At 46.8% G+C, this 17549-nt stretch overlaps 1 protein-coding gene across 1 annotated transcript in view; it reads left to right on the top strand.

Moving 5' to 3' along the window:
- gucy1b1 (guanylate cyclase 1 soluble subunit beta 1) overlaps positions 1 to 17549 on the top strand; it is a 145633-nt gene that overhangs the window by 115986 nt on the left and 12098 nt on the right. Inside the window, exon 11 of the mRNA XM_067969961.1 lies at positions 16095 to 16235. Within this exon, the coding sequence (XP_067826062.1) occupies positions 16095 to 16235 (141 nt within the window). The remainder of the gene's footprint in view (positions 1 to 16094; positions 16236 to 17549) is intronic.

Raw genomic sequence — 17549 nt, 5'->3', positions numbered from 1 at the left:
AAGTGTTCTATCTGGTCTTGCAGTCATTTTTGTGCCATTTAAAATATTGTGCTGAAAGGAGTTGCTTTCAGACATGTGTGGCCTGATAGGGCTTCCTCTGAGAATTGAATATGACTGGGAATGAAGAAAGGCCGCGCAGAGCAGGACAAACTGCTAGAAGAGGGAGGAGGATGGGGAGCAGGACACTCAGTAGGAGGCCATGTCCGTGGAGGGTCTTCAGGGAGCAATTCTCTCACCTCAAGTTCAGCGAGGACCAGTGCATGAGGCGCAAAGCAGGTAGTAACTGAAATCTGTCAACTGCTGCAGCCACAACTACAACCTCGAAGCAGGGGAAGGACAGCATTGCCTGTGGCTGTCAAGGTGACAGTAGCTCTTAATTTTCATGCCTCTGGTTCCTTTCAGGCTTCTGCTGGAGATATAAGCAACATCTCACAGTCTGCAGTGCACTGCAGTACAATGGAGGTCACTGAGGCTCTCTTTACAATCAGAAACACATTCATCTCATTCCCTTTTGCCAGAGACAATCAGGAGGACCGAACATTAGGTTTTGACTGCATAGCAGACTTCCCCATGGTGCAGGGTGCCATTGACTGCACACACATTGCCATGCATGCTGCTCAACTGAACTCAGTTATTGGTATTGCTCATAATTCCACTCCCTCAATGTGTAGCTGGTGTGTGATCACATGCAGGTGAATGCAGACTATCCTGGCAGCAGTCAGGATTCTTTCATTCTGCGGCAGTCCTCTGTGACACGTGTATTTGGACCAGTACTGGCTGGGTGACAAGGGTTACCCCCTCATGATATGGCTCATGACTTCGGTCAGGAACCTGCGCACACCTGCACAGCAGGCCTACAATGAGAGCCATGCTGCCTCAAGGAACATTATAGAACCGACCCTCAGTTTCACTGCCTGGACCGCTCTGGAGGAGCCCTACAGTACTCAGCTGAGTGGGTATCAAGATGTTGGGTAGTATGCTGCATGCTGCACAACCTAGCCATTATGAGGGAACAGCCCTTGCCACTGCCTATCAGGTGACAAACTGAGGAGCAGGAGCACGAGGAGGAAGAGGAGGTGGAGGAGGAGGAAGTAGAGGAAGAGGAAGGGAGGCTACAGTGTAGACATTTGTGCCAGGGCTCTACGTGATCAGATGAATTATGAGCAATACCAATAACCTCAACCACACCTCTCCATTCACCAACAGTCCCACACTCCTTACCTTTCCTCTCTCACTGCTCACTGACCACCACATCATCCCCTTTCTGACAACACTTATTGGTTTGTCCCTCAGTTCACTGCGGAAATAAAAACCAACACCAAATGCAAATTCAAATTCAAATTTATCAAGTCAATCACTAAATAATACATACAAAACAAAACTAATCCTTGTGCACCCCCTTAGTGCCTGTCTTCAGTGTGCTTTTGCCTTTCCTTGTGCTCTTATTAGGTGCTTCCCCAGTGACTGCAGCATGGGAAGCAGAAAACTGTTGACCTTCAATTGAGGAGACTGCAGATGGCCTTGGAGGGTGACCAGCGAGCAGCTCTGGGCCTAGAGGGCCCGGCTTCAGACTGCATCATTTAGCCGTGGGCTGTATCAGTCTGGGTTGGCTGGCTGGCTGACAGGCAATAGCAAGGGCACAGGCAAAGTGACAGAGGTAGGAGGTAGAAGCAGTGGCAGGAATGCTGTCATCCTGAGAGAGGACAGCAGGTTCCTGTTCCATGGAACCATAGAACCATAGAAAAGATACAGCACAGAAGGGGGCCATTTGGCCCATCGTGTCCGTGCCAGCTCGAAGAACAACCAGGTGTCCATTCTAATCCCACCTTCCAGCACCCGGTCTGTAGCCCTGCAACTTAAAACACTTTAGGTGCAGGTCCAGGTACTTTTTAAAAGAGTTGAGGGTCCCTGCCTCTACCACCAATTCGGGTAGCAAATTCCATACACCCACCACCCTCTGGGTAAAGAAGTTTTTCCTCATGTTCCCTCTAATCCTTCCACCAATCAGCTTAAATTGAAGTCCTCTAGTTCTTGAACTCTCCGCTAGGGGGAGCAGGTAGTTCCTGTCTACTCTATCCAGGCCCCTCTTAATTTTGTACACCTCAATCAAGTCTCCCCTCAGCCTCCTGTGCTCCAAGGAAAACTGCCACAGGGTGGCGCCTCAGCAATCCCGGTGATCTGTTGGAGAACAGATTGCTGGCCTGCTGTGACGCCCTGGAAGCCCATTTCAACAGTGACATCCAGAGCTACGATGGCAGTAGTCTGAACTTCCAAGGCAGCAGTCAGAAGTTTGATGAAAGCTGTTTGTGCTGCAATGGAAATTGTGACTCCAGTCATCAGATACTGTATCATGCTGGGTTCCACAGGTGCGCTGATGGAGGTGACTACCTGTTCCATGTTGGAAAGGATGGGCTCCAAGCTCTGTGCAAAGCCCTACGCCAAGTTGGAGCTGGACACCTCCATGCTCCTTGACATAGTGTGCAGGCATTCTGGCAGGCTTTCCTGTGCACCAAGCATTTGGTTGTGTACGTCCATCAGCCTTCTTCTGTAGCCTGGGTCATCAAAGTCATCAGCTGACTCCACTGCTACAGAACTAATGAGCGATCTCACCCTCCCACCCCAGTGAGCTGGCACCTGTGGTATCCTTTTCCCCCACTCTGGCTCCTGCGCACTTATGCCCAGTGTCTCACCACGTGCAGATCCCTCCTCTATCCTATCATAAGAGCATAAGAAATAGGAGCAGAAGTAGGCCAATCGGCCCCTCGAGCCTGCTCCGCCAATCAATAAGATCATGGCTGATCTGATCCCAACCACAAATCTAAAGCACACAAGAAGTAGGAGCAGGACCCGGCCACTCAGCCCCTGGGCCCTCTCCGCCACCCACAGGGCATTGACCGATCCGAACTCAGCTTCATGTCCAATTTCCTGCCCGCTCCCCATAACCCCTAATTCCCTTTACTTCTAGAAAACTGTCTATTTCTGTTTTAAATTTATCTAATGATGTAGCTTCCACAGCTTCCTGGGGCAGCAAATTCCACAGACCTCTGAGTGAAGAAGTTTCTCCTCATCTCAGTTTTGAAAGAGCAGCCCCTTATTCTAAGATTATGCCCCCTAGTTCTAGTTTCACCCATCTTTGAGAACTTCCTTACTGCATCCACCGATCAAGCCCCTTCACAATCTTATATGTTTCAATAAGATCGCCTCTCATTCTTCTGAACTCCAGTGAGTAGAGTCCCAATCTACTCAACCTCTCCTCGTATGTCCACTCCCTCATCCCCGGGATTAACCGAGTGAACCTTCTTTGTACTGCCTCAAGAGCAAGTATGTCTTTTCTTAAGTGTGGACACCAAAACTGTATGCAGTATTCCAGGTGCGGTCTCACCAATACCTTATATAACTGCAGCAATACCTCCCTGATTTATATTCTATCCCCCTAGCAATAAAAGCCAACATTCTGTTGGCTTTCTTGATCACCTGCTGCACCTGCATACTAACTTTTTGATTTTCTTGCACTAGGACCCCCAGATCCCTTTGTACTGCAGTACTTTCCAGTCTCTCGCCATTAAGATAATAACTTGCTCTCTGATTTTTCCTGCCAAAGTGCATAACCTCACATTTTCCAATATTATATTGCATCTGCCAAATCTCCTCCCAATCACCCAGCCTGTCTATATCCCCTTCCAGGTTTTTTATGTCCTCCTCACTCTCTACTTTCCCTCCCATCTTTGTATCATCTGCAAATTTTGATATGTTGCACTCGGTCCCCTCCTCCAAATCGTTAATATAGATTGTAAAGAGTTGGGGACCCAGCACCGACCCCTGTGGAACACCACTGGTTACTGGCTGCCAGTCTGAGAATGAACCATTTATCCCAACTCTCTGCCTCCTGTTCGATAACCAATCCTTCACCCATGCCAGAATATTACCCCCAATCCCGTGATTTTTTATCTTAAGTAATAATCTTTTATGTGGCACCTTGTCGAATGCCTTCTGGAAGTCTAAATACACTACGTCCACTGGTTCCCCTTTATCCACCCTGTACGTTTTATCCTCAAAGAACTCAAGCAAATTTGTCAGACATGACTTCCCCTTCATAAAGCCATGCTGACTTTGTCCTATTAAATTATGCTTATCTAAATGTTCCGTTACTGTCTCCTTAATAATAGACTCCAAAATTTTACCCACCACAGATGTTAGGCTAACTGGCCTATAATTTCCACCCTTCTGCCTACTACCCTTTTTAAATAACGGTGTTACATTAGCAGTTTTCCAATCTGCCGGGACTTCTCCTGAGTCCAGGGAATTTTGGAAAACTATCACCAAAGCATCCACAATCCCTACTGCCACTTCCCTCAAGACCCTAGGATGTAAGCCATCAGGTCCAGGGCATTTATCCGCCTTGAGTCCCATTAATTTTAATCGTATTTTGCTCCTCCCCCCGTAGAGCCCCCTGTTTGTCCAGTGTTGGGATATTCTTAGTGTCCTCTACCGTAAAGACTGAAACAAAATATTTGTTCAGCATTTTTGCCATCTCCATGTTTCCCACCATTAATTTCCCGGTCTCATCCTCTAAGGGACCTACGTTTGCCTTAGCCACCCTTTTTCTTTTTATATAACTATAGAAACTCTTGCTATCTGTTTTTATATTTTTTGCTAATTTCTTTTCATAATCTAACTTCCCTTTCTTAATCAATCCTTTAGTTACTTTTTGCTGTCTTTTGAAGACTTCACAATCTTCTATCCTTCCACTAAGTTTGGCTACCTTATACGTCCTTGTTTTTAGTCGGATACTATCCTTGATTTCTTTACTTAGCCACGGATGGCTGTCATTTCTTTTACACCCTTTTTTCCTCAGTGGAATATATTTATTTTGAAAGTTGTAAAATAACTCCCTAAATGAACACCACTGCTCATGTACCGTCTTACTCTTTGATCTATTTTCCCAGTCCACTTTAATCAATTCCGCTCTCGTACCATTATAGTCTCCTTTATTCAAGCTCAGTACGCTTGTTTGAGAATCAACCTTCTCACCCTCTGATTGGATATGGAATTCAACCATGTTGTGGTCGCATTACACAGGACCAGGTCCAAGGTTGCCTGCCCCCTTGTAGGATCAGTTACATACTGCTCAAGAAATCCATCCCTGATGCACTCAATGAACTCTTCCTCAAGGCTGCTCTGCCCAATTTGATTTGTCCAGTTAATATGATAGTTAAAATCCCCCATAATTATAGCTGTTCCCTTATTACATGCCCCAACTATTTCCTGATTAATACTTCTTCCAGCAGAGTTGCAACTATTAGGAGGCCTATATACTACGCCCACGAGTGTTTTTTCCCCCTTATTATTCCTTATCTCTACCCAAACTGTTTCATTATCTTGATGCTTTGTCCCAATATCATTTATCTGTATTACAGTGATTCATTCCTTTATTAACATAGCCACCCCACCTCCACTTCCTTCCTGCCTGTCCTTCCTGATTGTTAAATACCCTGGCATATTTAATTCCCAGTCGTTGTCACCCTGCAGCCATGTTTCTGTAATGGCCACAAGATCATACCCATACGTAGTTATTTGTGCCGTTAACTCGTCCATTTTGTTACGAATGCTACGTGCATTCAGATAAAGAACTTTCAAATCTGTTTTGTGATGCTTAGTTCCTGCTTTTTCCTTTTTTAACACTTTACCTATTACTCCATACCTTCTGTCCCTTCCTGTTACGCTTTCCTCTGTCTCCCTGCTCAGGTTCCCAACCCCCTGCCACTTTAGTTTAAACCCTCCCCAACAGCACTAGCAAACACTCCTCCTAGGACAGCGGTCCCGGCCCTGCCCAGGTGCAGACCGTCCGGTTTGTACTGGTCCCACCTCCCCCAGAACCGTTTCCAGTGTCCCAGGAATTTGAATCCCTCCCCCTTGCACCACTCCTCTAGCCACGTATTCATTTGAAATATCCTCCTATTTCTACTCTGACTAGCACGTGGCACTGGCAGCAATCCTGAGATTACTACCTTTGAGGTCCTATTTTTTAATTTACCTCCTAACTCCCTATATTCTGCTTTTAGGACCTCATCCCCTTTTTTACCTATATCGTTGGTGCCTATGTGCACCACGACAGCTGGCTGTTCGCCCTCCCCCTCCAAAATGTTCTGTAGCCGCTCCGAGACATCCTTGATCCTTGCACCAGGGAGGCAACACACCATCCTGGAGTCTCGGTTGCGGCCGCAGAAACGCCTGTCTATTCCCCTTACAATCGAGTCCCCTATCACCATAGCTCTTCCACTCTTTTTCCTCCCAGCCTGTGCAGCAGAGCCACCCGTGGTGCCAGGAAGTTGGCTGCTGCTGCCTTCCCCTGATAAGTCATCCCCCCCAACAGTATCCAAAGTGGTATATCTGTTTGAGAGGGGGACGGCCACAGGGGACCCCTGCACTACCTGCCTGCACCTGTATAACAGTGAGGAGGAAAAACTCCACAGGAAAAGTGATCCATCCGTGGTTAACTAAAGAAGTTATACATTTGTATCATATTATGATCACTCTGCCTCAGAGGATCCCTTACTATGAGATTACGAATTAACCCTGTCTCATTACACAAGAGCCAGCAAAAATAGCCAGTTCCCTGGTTGGTTCCACAACGTACTGTTCTCAGAAACTGTTTTAAATGCATTCCATGAACTCGTCCTCCAAACTTTGGTCAATATGATTTGCCCGGTCTATATGAAGATTAAAGTCCCCACAGTTATTGCATTACCTTTGTTACAATCTCCTCTTATTTCTTGATTAATACACCGTCCAACAGTATAACTACTGTTGGGGGGCCTATAAACTACTCCCACCAGTGTTTTCTGCCTCTTGTTATTTCTTATCTCCACCCATCTTCCGAGCCAAGATCCTTTCTCTGCCATTATGTCATCCTTTATTATCAGGTCTACCCTCCCCCCACTCTTTTTCCATTTTGTCTGTCTTTTCGAAAAGTTAATTTTGCTGAAATATTTAGTTCCCAACCTTGGTCACCTTACAACCATATCTCAGTAATTGCTACTAGATCAAACCCTCTATTTATGCCATTAATTCATCTATCGTGCAACGAATGCTTCATGCATTTGGATAAAGTGCCGTTAATTTTCACTTTTTACTATTTTTCTCTGATTTGACCTTGTTCACTGCTGCACTATTACCATTGAACTCTCTGTCCTTTCCTGACACACTGTTTATCTTTACCCAAATCACTACACTGCTCTATGGCCTTGACTTTTCTGTTTAGATTTATAAATTTACCCATACCTGAAACCCCCCCTTTTTAGTTTAAAGCCACTGCCCTGGTTATTCGATTCGCCGGGATACTGATCCCAGCCCGGTTTAAAAGGAGCCCATCCCAACGGAACAGCTCCCTCTTTCCCCAGTATTGGTGCCAGTGCGCCATGAATTGAAACCCCCGTCTCCCACACCACTCTTTGAGTCATGTATTTAGCTCTCTGATCTGTTTGACCCAATGCCAATTTGCACGTGGCTCAGGTGATCCAGAGATTATTACCTTTGAGGTTCTGCTTACTAATTTGGACCCTAGCTCCTCAAACTCCCTCAGCAGAACCTCCTATTTCTACCTATGTTGTTGGTTCCTACGTGGACCACAACAACTGGATTCTCCCCCCTCATGCTCCAAGTTCTTCTCCAACCGCAAGGAGATATCCTTAACCTTGGCACTGGGCAGGCAACAGAGCCTTCAGGAGTCTCGGTTGCGGCTGCAGAGAACAGTGTCTATCCCCCTGACTGTACTATCCCCTAACACTACAACATTCCTTTTTACTCCCCTCACTTGAATGGCCTGCTGCACCACGGTGCCGTGGTCAGTTTGCCCATCCTCCCTGCAGTCTTTGTTCTCGTCCACACAGGTAGCAAGTACCTCGTACCTGTTGGACAAGGGCAAAGGCTGAGGGTCCTCCATCACTGCATCTTGGGTCCCCATATCTGCCTGACTCGCAGTCACACTGGATCATTTCAAGCCTCTGCTGGCGATATGCGCAACATCTCGCCATTTGCAGCGCACTGCTGAAAAAGGGAGGTCAAAGACGCATTGTATGAGATAAGGAATAGGTTCATCACCTTCTTGATAGAGACAAGCAGAACAAGTGAGCATGAGGGTTTGCTCACCTTGCCAGCTTCCTCATGTTCAGGTGCCATTGACTGCACGCAAGTTGCCTTGCATGCTCCACATATCAACTCGGCCGTCTTCATAAACCAAAAGGGCTTCCACTCCCTGAACGTGCAGCTGGTGTGCGACTACACGCATTGAATCATGGAGGTCGATGCCCGCCATTTTGGGAACAGTCACGATGGCTTTGTCATGTGGCAGTACAATGTGCCAGCTAACTTTCACCTGGCTCGGCAGGTCAAAGACTGGCTACTGGGTGACAAGGGCTATGCCCTCATACGGTGGCTAATGACTCCAGTCAGGAACCCACGCACACGTGCAGAGTAGGCCTACAATAAGAGCCATGCTGCCACACGCAATGTCGTGGATCACACCATAGGCCTCCTGAAGCAATGTTTCCACTGCCTGGACCATTCTGGAGAAGCCCTGTAGTACTCTGTTAAATGGGTGGGAAGATTCGTGGTGGTATGCTGCATGCTGTACAACCTCGCCATCATGAGGGACCAGCCCTTGCCACTGATGATCGGACAAGACCCTGAACCAGAGGCTGAGGAGGAGGAGGAAGAGGCTGAGGAGGAGGAGGAGGAAGTGGCTGAAGAGGAGGAGGGGTAAGAGGCTGAAGAGGAGGAAGTGGAGGAAGATGCAAGGCGACAACAAGGAACACACACCTTGTCTGCAAGGGCTCTGCGTGCTCACCTGATCCATGCCTGGTATCAATAGCGTGAACGACATCCCCCAACTCACCAACAGTCCTATATTCCCCACCTGTCCGCTCCTACACGACCATCAAATTGCCCTCCATCTGATTACACATTGCTTTCCCCCTCAGCTCATCGCACAAATAAAAACCATCACCAACTGCAAATTCAGAGGCACATTTATCAATGGATGAATGCAAATTTGCAAACAAAACTGGACTATTCACCCTTCTGCATTCCCTTACTGCCTGTTTTTTGTGTGCCTTTATCTATCCTAGTGCTCCTACGAGGTGCTCCCCCAGTGGCTGGAGCATGGGCGGTGGAAGGCTGCGGCCTTCAATTGAGGGACCTGCAGATGGCCCTGGAGGAAGATCTCGAGCAGCTCTGGGCCGGGAGGGCCTGGCTTCAGACTGCACCTTCTCAGCATGGTCTGCAGCAGTCTGGCCTGGCTGGCCAATAGGAAACATCAAAGACACAGGTGAATGGGCAGGAGTGGGAGCAGGAAGGCTGTTGTCCTTAGAGAGGACAGCAGGTCTGACTGCTACGGCGCCACTGCCACGCTCCCGGGGTGGCGCCTCGGCAATCCTGATGATCTGCAGGAGAACAAATGGCTGGAGTACTGTGACGTCCTGGGAGCCCTGTTTCACAGTGGTACCCAGAGCCATGATAGCAGCAGTCTGCGCTTCCATTGCAACAGTCTGTGCTTCCATTGCAGCAGTCAGTCCTTGGATGGCAGATATTTGTGCTGCAATGGAAGCCGCAACATCGGCCATCAGGCACTGCACCATGGTGGGTTCCACAGGTGTGCTGATGGAGCTGACCATTTGTTCCATGTGGGTAAGGATGGGCTCCAAGCTCTGCACAAAGCCCTGTGCCAAGTTCGAGGTGGACTCCTCCATGCCCCTTGTCATTGTGCACAGGCTTTCTGGCAGGCTTTCCAATGCACCAAGCATTTGGTTGAGTACGCCCATCAGCCGTCTTCTGTAGCCTGGCCCTCGAAGTCCTCATCTGACTCCTCTGCAGCAGAACTAGAGAGCGACCTCGCTCTCTGGCGAGCTGGCACCATGGTATCCGTTCCCTCCACCCCGGCTCCTGCGCATTTGTGCCTGGTGTCTCACCACGTGCAGATCCCTCCTCTAACCTAGCCTCTAGAGGACGCGCAGTGTCAGTCTCTGAGCTGGTGGAAGCAAGTGTCAGATCGAGTGACGGTGTGGCTTCAGTGTTCTCCTCCTCCTCCTCCTCCTCAACGGTGCTGCCACGTGTTAGAAAATCATAGAATCATAGAAAATTTATGGCACAGAAGGAGGCCATTCGGCCCATTGTGTCCGCGTCGGCTGAGAAACGAGCCACCCAGCCTAATCCCACATTCCCGCATTTGGTCCGTAGCCCTCCAGGTCACGGCTCTTCAGGTGCACATCCAGGTATTTTTTAAATGAGTTGAGGGTTTCTGTCTCTACCACCCCCACAGGCAGTGAGTTCTAGACCCCCGCCACCCTCTGGGTGAAAAAAGTTTTCCTCATTTCTAATCCTTCTACCAATCACTTTAAATTTATGCCCCCTGGTTATTGACCCCTCTGCTAAGGGAAATAGGTCCTTCCTATCCACTCTATCTAGGCCCTTCATAATTTTGTACACCTTAATCAAATCACCCCTCAGCCTTCTCAGTTCCAGGGAAAACAACCCCAGCCTATCCAATCTGTCATCATGGCTAAAATTCTCCAGTCCTGGCAACATCGTCGTAAATCTCCTCTGCACCCTCTCTAGTGCAATTACATCCTTCCTACAATGTGGTGACCAGAACTGTACAGTTCCAGCATAACATCCCTGCTTTTATATTCTATGCCTCGGCTAATAAAGGAAAGCATTCTATATGCCTTCTTAACCTGCTACCTTTCGGGATCTGTGGACATGCACTCCAAGGTCCCTCATTTCCTCTACATCTCTCAGTATCCTCCCAAATGCATCACCTCACACTTCTCTGAATTGAACTCCATTTGCCACTTTTCAGCCCATTTGATATCTTTGTGCAGTCTACAGCTTTCCTCCTCACTATTGTCATCTATGTGTCATCCGCAAATTTCTTAATCATGCTCCCTACATTTAAGTCCAAATCGTTAATGTATACTACCAGAAGCAAAGGACCTAGTACCGAGCCCTGCGGCACCCCACTGGAAACAGCCTTCTAGAGGCAAAAACACCCCTCGACCATTATCCTTTGCTTCCTGCCACTGAGCCAATTTTGGATCCAATTTGCCACATTCCCTTGGATCCCAAGGGCCTTTACTTTTTTGACCAATCTGCCATGTGGGACCTTGTCAAAAGCCTTGCTAAAATCCATGTAGATTACATCAATTGCGGTACCCTCGTCGATCCTCCTTGTCACCTCCTTGGAAAATTCAATCAAGTTAGTCAGACACGACCTCCCCTTAACAAATCCGTGATGACTGTTCTTGATTACACTGTGCCTTTCTAAGTGACAATTTATCCTGTCCCTCAGAATTGATTCCGATAATTTGCCCACCACCGAGGTTAGACTGACTGGCCTGTAATTACTCGGTCTATTCTTCGCTCCCTTTTTAAACAATGGTACAACGTTAGCAGTCCTCCAATCCTCCGACACTACGCCTGTATCCAGTGAAGTTTGGAAAATGATTGTTAAAGCCTCTGCTATTTCCCCCCGGCTTCTTTTAAAGCCTGGGATACATTTCATCCGGCCCTGGTGATTTATCCACTTTCAAAGATGCTTATCCCCTTAATACTTCCTCTCTCACTATGTTTATCCCATCCAATATTTCACACGACTCCTCCTTAACATCAATCTCTGCATCATCCCTCTCCTTTGTGAAGACAGGTGCAAAGTATTCATTAAGAACCATACCCACAGCTTCCATCTCCACACATAGTTTACCTTTTTGGTCTCTAGTAGGCCCTACTCTTTCCTTAGTTAACCTGTTGCTCTTAATGTATTTATAAAACATCTTTGGGTTTTCCTTCATTTTACCTGCTAATTTTTTTTCATGCCCTCTCTTTGCTTTCCTAATTTCCTTTTTAACTTCACCCCTGCACTTTGCATACTCCTCGAAGCTTTCCATAGTATTGAGTTCCTAGTGTTTATCATAGGCTTTCTTTTTCTGCCTTATCTTACCCTGAATGCTTCTTGACATCCAGGGGGCTCTAGATTTGGCAGCCCATCCCTTTTTCTTTGTGGGAACATGTTTACCCTGAACCCCTTGAATCACCCCTTTAAATGTCTCCCACTGCTCTGACACTGATTTACCTTCAAGTAACTGTTTCCAGTCCACTTCTGCTAAATCACTTCCCAGTTTAGTAAAATTGGCCTTTCCCCAATTGAAAACTTTAGCTCCTGCTCTGTCATTGTCCTTTTCCATAACTATGCTAAAACTAACTGTATTATGATCACTACCACAAAATGCTCTCCCCCACTGCTACTTCTTCCACCTGCCCCTCTTCATTTCCTAGAACTAAATCCAAAACTGCCCCCCCCCCCACCCCAATCTCGTTGGGCTTGCTATATACTGGCTAAAAAAATTCTCCTGTATGCAATTTAAGAATTCTGTGCCCTCTATACCATTCACACTATTTGTATCCCAGTTAGGGAGGAAATTGCAGGTCCCCTAGCAGAGATATTTGAATCATCGACAGCTACAGGTGAGGTGCCTGAAGATTGGAGGGTAGCAAATGTTGTGCCTTTGTTTAAGAAGGGCGGCAGGGAAAAGCCTGGGAACTACAGACCGGTGAGCCTGACATCTGTAGTGGGTAAGTTGTTAGAGGGTATTCTGAGAGACAGGATCTACGGGCATTTGGAGAGGCAGGGACTGATTAGGAACAGTCAGCATGGTTTTGTGAGTGGAAAATCATGTCTCACGAATTTGATTGAGTTTTTTGAAGGGGTAACCAAGAAGATAGATGAGGGCTGTGCAGTAGACGTGGTCTACATGGACTTCAGCAAAGCCTTTGACAAGGTACCGCATGGTAGGTTGTTACATAAGGTTAAATCTCAAGGGATCCAAGGTGAGGTAGCCAATTGGATACAAAATTGGATTGACGACAGAAGACAGAGGGTGGTTGTAGAGGGTTGTTTTTCAAACTGGAGGCCTGTGACCAGCGGTGTGCCTCAGGGATTGGTGCTGGGTCCGCTGTTATTTGTTATTTATATTAATGATTTGGATGAGAATTTAGGAGGCATGGTTAGTAAGTTTGCAGATGACACCAAGATTGGTGGCATTGTGGACAGTGAAGAAGGTTATCTAGGATTGCAACGGGATCTTGATAAATTGGGCCAGTGGGCCGATGAATGGCAGATGGAGTTTAATTTAGATAAATGTGAGGTGATGCATTTTGGGAGATCGAATCGGGCCAGGACCTACTCCGTTAATGGTAGGGCGTTGGGGAGAGTTATAGAACAAAGAGATCTAGGAGTACAGGTTCATAGCTCCTTGAAAGTGGAGTCACAGGTGGATAGGGTGGTGAAGAAGGCATTCAGCAAGCTTCATTGGTCAGACCATTGAATACAGGAGTTGGGATGTCTTGTTGAAGTTGTACAAGACATTAGTAAGGCCACACTTGGAATACTGTGTACAGTTCTGGTCACCCTATTATAGAAAGGATATTATTAAACGAGAAAGAGTGCAGAAAAGATTTACTAGGATGCTACCGGGACTGGATGGTTTGACTTATAGGGAGAGCTTGGATAGACTGGGACTTTTTTCCCTGGAGAATCGGAGGTTTAGGGGTGATTTTATAGAAGTCTATAAAATAATGAGGGGCATAGATAAGGTCGATAGTCAAAATCTTTTCCCAAAGGTAGGGGGGTCTATAACGAGGGGGCATAGATTTAAGGTGAGAGGGGAGAGATACAAAAGGGTCCAGAGGGGCAATTTTTTCACTCAAAGGGTGGTGAGTGTCTGGAACGAGCTGCCAGAAGCAGTAGTAGAGGCGGGTACAATTTTGTCTTTTAAAAAGCATTTGGACAGTTACATGGGTAAGATGGGTAAAGAGGGATATGGGCCAAGTGCAGGCAATTGGGACTAGCTTAGTGGTATAAACTGGGCGACATGGACATGTTGGGCCGAAGGGCCTGTTTCCATGTTGTAAACTTCTATGATTCTATAATATTCGGGTAGTTGAAATTTGCCTACATATTTGCTCCTCTATCTCCCTCTGACTGTTTGGGGGTCTATAGTACACTCCCAGTCGTGTGACTGCCCCTTTTTTGTTCTTTAGCTCAACCCATAAGGCCTCATTTGATGCTCCTTCAACCAAAATTGCAACCCCCCTTGTTTTTTATCCCCCTCTCTATTGCGTCTGAAAACCCTGTAACCAGGGACGTTGAGCTGCCAGTCCTGCCCCTCTTTAAGCCATGTTCATGTCATAGTTAAGATATCACACTGTCTATCTGTGCCCTCATCTCATCCGCCTTATTTCCCATACTCCTGCAATGACAAAGGGAAACAGGTTGAGTTGTGGAATGGGGAGAGGAGCAAGTAAGATGTGCGTGCTGATAAACTCTGCAGCACGTGAATCAGAAAAGATTGTGGGAGGAGGGAGATGTGGGAAACGAGAAGGATTATTAGATATGCAGAGACCTCCTTCATCGGGACCTCCAGCGCAGCATGTGGTCACGGTTGGAGCGCCGGCCGGCCCAATGATCCGAAACACAGTCTCCTCCAAGGGAGCGAGGACATGTAGGCATCCTTGTCTGCCCTCAGGTCTCTCCTGTTGCTGGCTGTTATGCGCCACCTTCTCCTGCAAGACAGAGGGCTGTGTGTCAGTGAGTATCCTGCAAGGTGTCTGGTTGATGTGCCTGTCATGGTTGAATAGCTGCCAGTGTGTGTGACCTGCGAGTGATTGTGTGGCCTGCAAATGTGGTGCTATGTGAGGGTGAGATGCAGCATCTGAAATGCAGCATTGCATATGGATGGGCAGTGTTTGTTGGTGGGTGGGTGACGGGGGCTGTCATGCGTGGAGCAATGATGCAGTTGGTAGGTTGTGCCACTTGACACTTGCATTCACTCACCTTGACTCATGTCAAATCGTTGAACTTCTTTCGGCACTGCACCCACGTGTGTGGTGCCATGCTCCTGGCGTTGACTTCCTGGGCCACAGCCTCCCAATGCCTGTAGAGCTGGAGTCTTGAGGGTCTCCTGTCACCCTGCAGGTACCCACCCACCTCCACCAGGGACTCCAGTCAATCGTCGGAAGTGTGGGCGCCCACAATCCTTCCTGCCATCTTTCCCTCCTCCAGTGGACTGTGCACCTGCCATGGAAAGTGTGCACCTGCATCTTTAAGGCTTCTTGTGACATGCGCTGGCCCCATTTCGGGCTTCCTGATTCTCCGTGCAGCCTCTCAGCAGCGCGGGTAGTGCTGGCTGCATGGAGGAATCATTCTAATTAGCAGGCAGCACGACATTCACGTACTGCCTGTGCAGGATACACCAGGCGCGGGCTTGCCACGGATCGCGCTTCCCATGCCTGATTATTGACCTTGTCCAATTTAACCCTCAAAGTGCCCAGATAACTCTTCCCTCCCCCTGATGCATCACGGTGTCTGCAGCTCGGACTCCAGCTCAACAACTCTGAGCTGAGGTTTCTCGAGTTGCAGGCACTTTCTGCAGATGTGGTTGCTCGGGATCTCGCTGGTCTCCACCAAATCCTACATGCTGCAGTTACAACACACCACCTGCCCTGCCATCGCTATCTAATCTTGTTTTATATATTTAATTAATCAAAATTTTTATGTAATTATTTGACTTGGTTTATTTTTTTAAATTTATCTAATTTAAACTAGTTTCCCACTGTTTTTAAAGGTTTAGTTCTAAGCTTTTTAACTAACACTAACAGGTTAACCACTAAAAACACTAACTACCGCTAAAGATATTAACCACTAAATACAATAACCACTAAAAACAATTACCAATAAACTAAATACTTACACTAACTTATCCTCGGCGCTCCTGTGACGTCACTTTTTGTCTTTTTATTTCACCGCTCAGGTCCGCTCTCCCTGCTCCTTTTATTCACCCTTCTATAAATGTAAGTTATTTTTGTTAAACATCGTTCTTTTCAAGGCTCAAACTTTAAATGAATACATACTGATGGTGGCTCCCCTGCTTTAAATTAATGTTACAGTTGAAAGGTTTGTGATATTTAGTATCTTTCCTAAATTTAGATTGTTCATTTTATTAAGCAACTTTTAAGGAGGCTGGTCTTTGCCCTTATTTATTCAGGTGGAGACAGTTGGTGATAAGTACATGACTGTGAGTGGTCTGCCAGAGCCATGCGTCCATCATGCTAATTCCATATGCCACCTTGCTTTGGACATGATGGAGATCGCAGGGCAGGTGAAGGTTGATGGAGAACCGGTACAGGTTAGTTGTGCAAAACTGTGAATTTACAAAAATTGGTCATATTCACCTACTCTGGTTTAATATACCAGCTGATCTTCAATGGCATTGTTCATTGACAAGAAAAATTATGCCTCTCTTCCTCACTGCTTGTTTCCCACTCTCTAATTCTTTCTGTCTCTCTCTGTATTTTGTTTGTCTTCCATGCTTTCTGTTGTAATTTTAACCTAACCCACCCAGCAGGAAACTGACAGGATCAGATCGTCCACCCAATTTATATCCCGCCTGATTTTCCTTTCCATTGAAGTTAATGGAAAGTAGAGTTAGGTACAGTGTAAATCAGGTGGGGTGTAAAAACGGCTGATCTGATCCTGTCAGTTTCCGTTGGCCGGGTTATGTTAAAATTACCCCCTCACACAATTTGTTCCATTGTTTTTGCAGCCTAGATATTATTGCTTGTGGTATGACTTCATTTGTTTTCTATTTTAGTGGAGGCATTAACCTTTTAAAATTTAAATGTTTGTTCGCTAATATCATAAAGTTATTTGTAGGTTTGCACCTCTCTGTCTCTGATTCTTTTTCTTGCATTTTCTCTTTCTCTTGTCTTTCCTTCTTTTTGCCTCTCTTTTATGTTTGCAGTCTCTATACCTCTTAGATATTTTCTACCTTTTCCTCTGTTTACCTTTTCTTTCTCTTTTCTATACGTCTCCCATTCTGTATGCCTCTGATACATTTCCTCTCTCTGTGTATTTCTCTTTTTTCCTGTGTGCCTCTTTTTCCTGTCTCCCTTTCATCGCACGTGGAGCCAGTCTTGGAGCTCTTAGTGTACAAAATTATGAGGGGCACAGATAGGATGGATACTAAGGAGCTTTTTCCCTTCGTTGAGGGTTCTATAACAAGGGGACATAGATTCAAGGTAAAAGGCGGGAGGTTTAGAGGGGATTTGAGAAAGAACTTTTTCACCCAGAGGGTGGTTGGAGTCTGGAACTCACTGCCTGAAAGGGTTGTGGAGGCAGGAACCCTCACAACATTCAAGAAGCATTTGGATGAGCACTTGAAATGCCATAGCATACAAGGCTACGGACCAAATGCTGGAATATGAGATTAGAGTAGACAGGGCTGATGGCCGGCGCGGACACGATGGGCCGAAGGGCCTCTATCCGTGCTGTATAACTCTATGACTCTATGACTCTATGACTCTGACCCTCTGAATGTTGCTCCCTTGGTATGAGTGAATGTGCCAGGACCTGGGTCTGCAATGCATCTCTGTTGTAGGCCAGATGGTTCTTTTGTTGCTGTCATGCTGGGTTTGGAGCCACTGCCCAACCATTATTGGTA

This window comes from Heptranchias perlo, chromosome 1 (assembly GCF_035084215.1).
Source record: "Heptranchias perlo isolate sHepPer1 chromosome 1, sHepPer1.hap1, whole genome shotgun sequence".
NCBI classification, from domain to species: domain Eukaryota; kingdom Metazoa; phylum Chordata; class Chondrichthyes; order Hexanchiformes; family Hexanchidae; genus Heptranchias; species Heptranchias perlo.
This window is presented reverse-complemented; position numbering and strand designations above follow the sequence as displayed.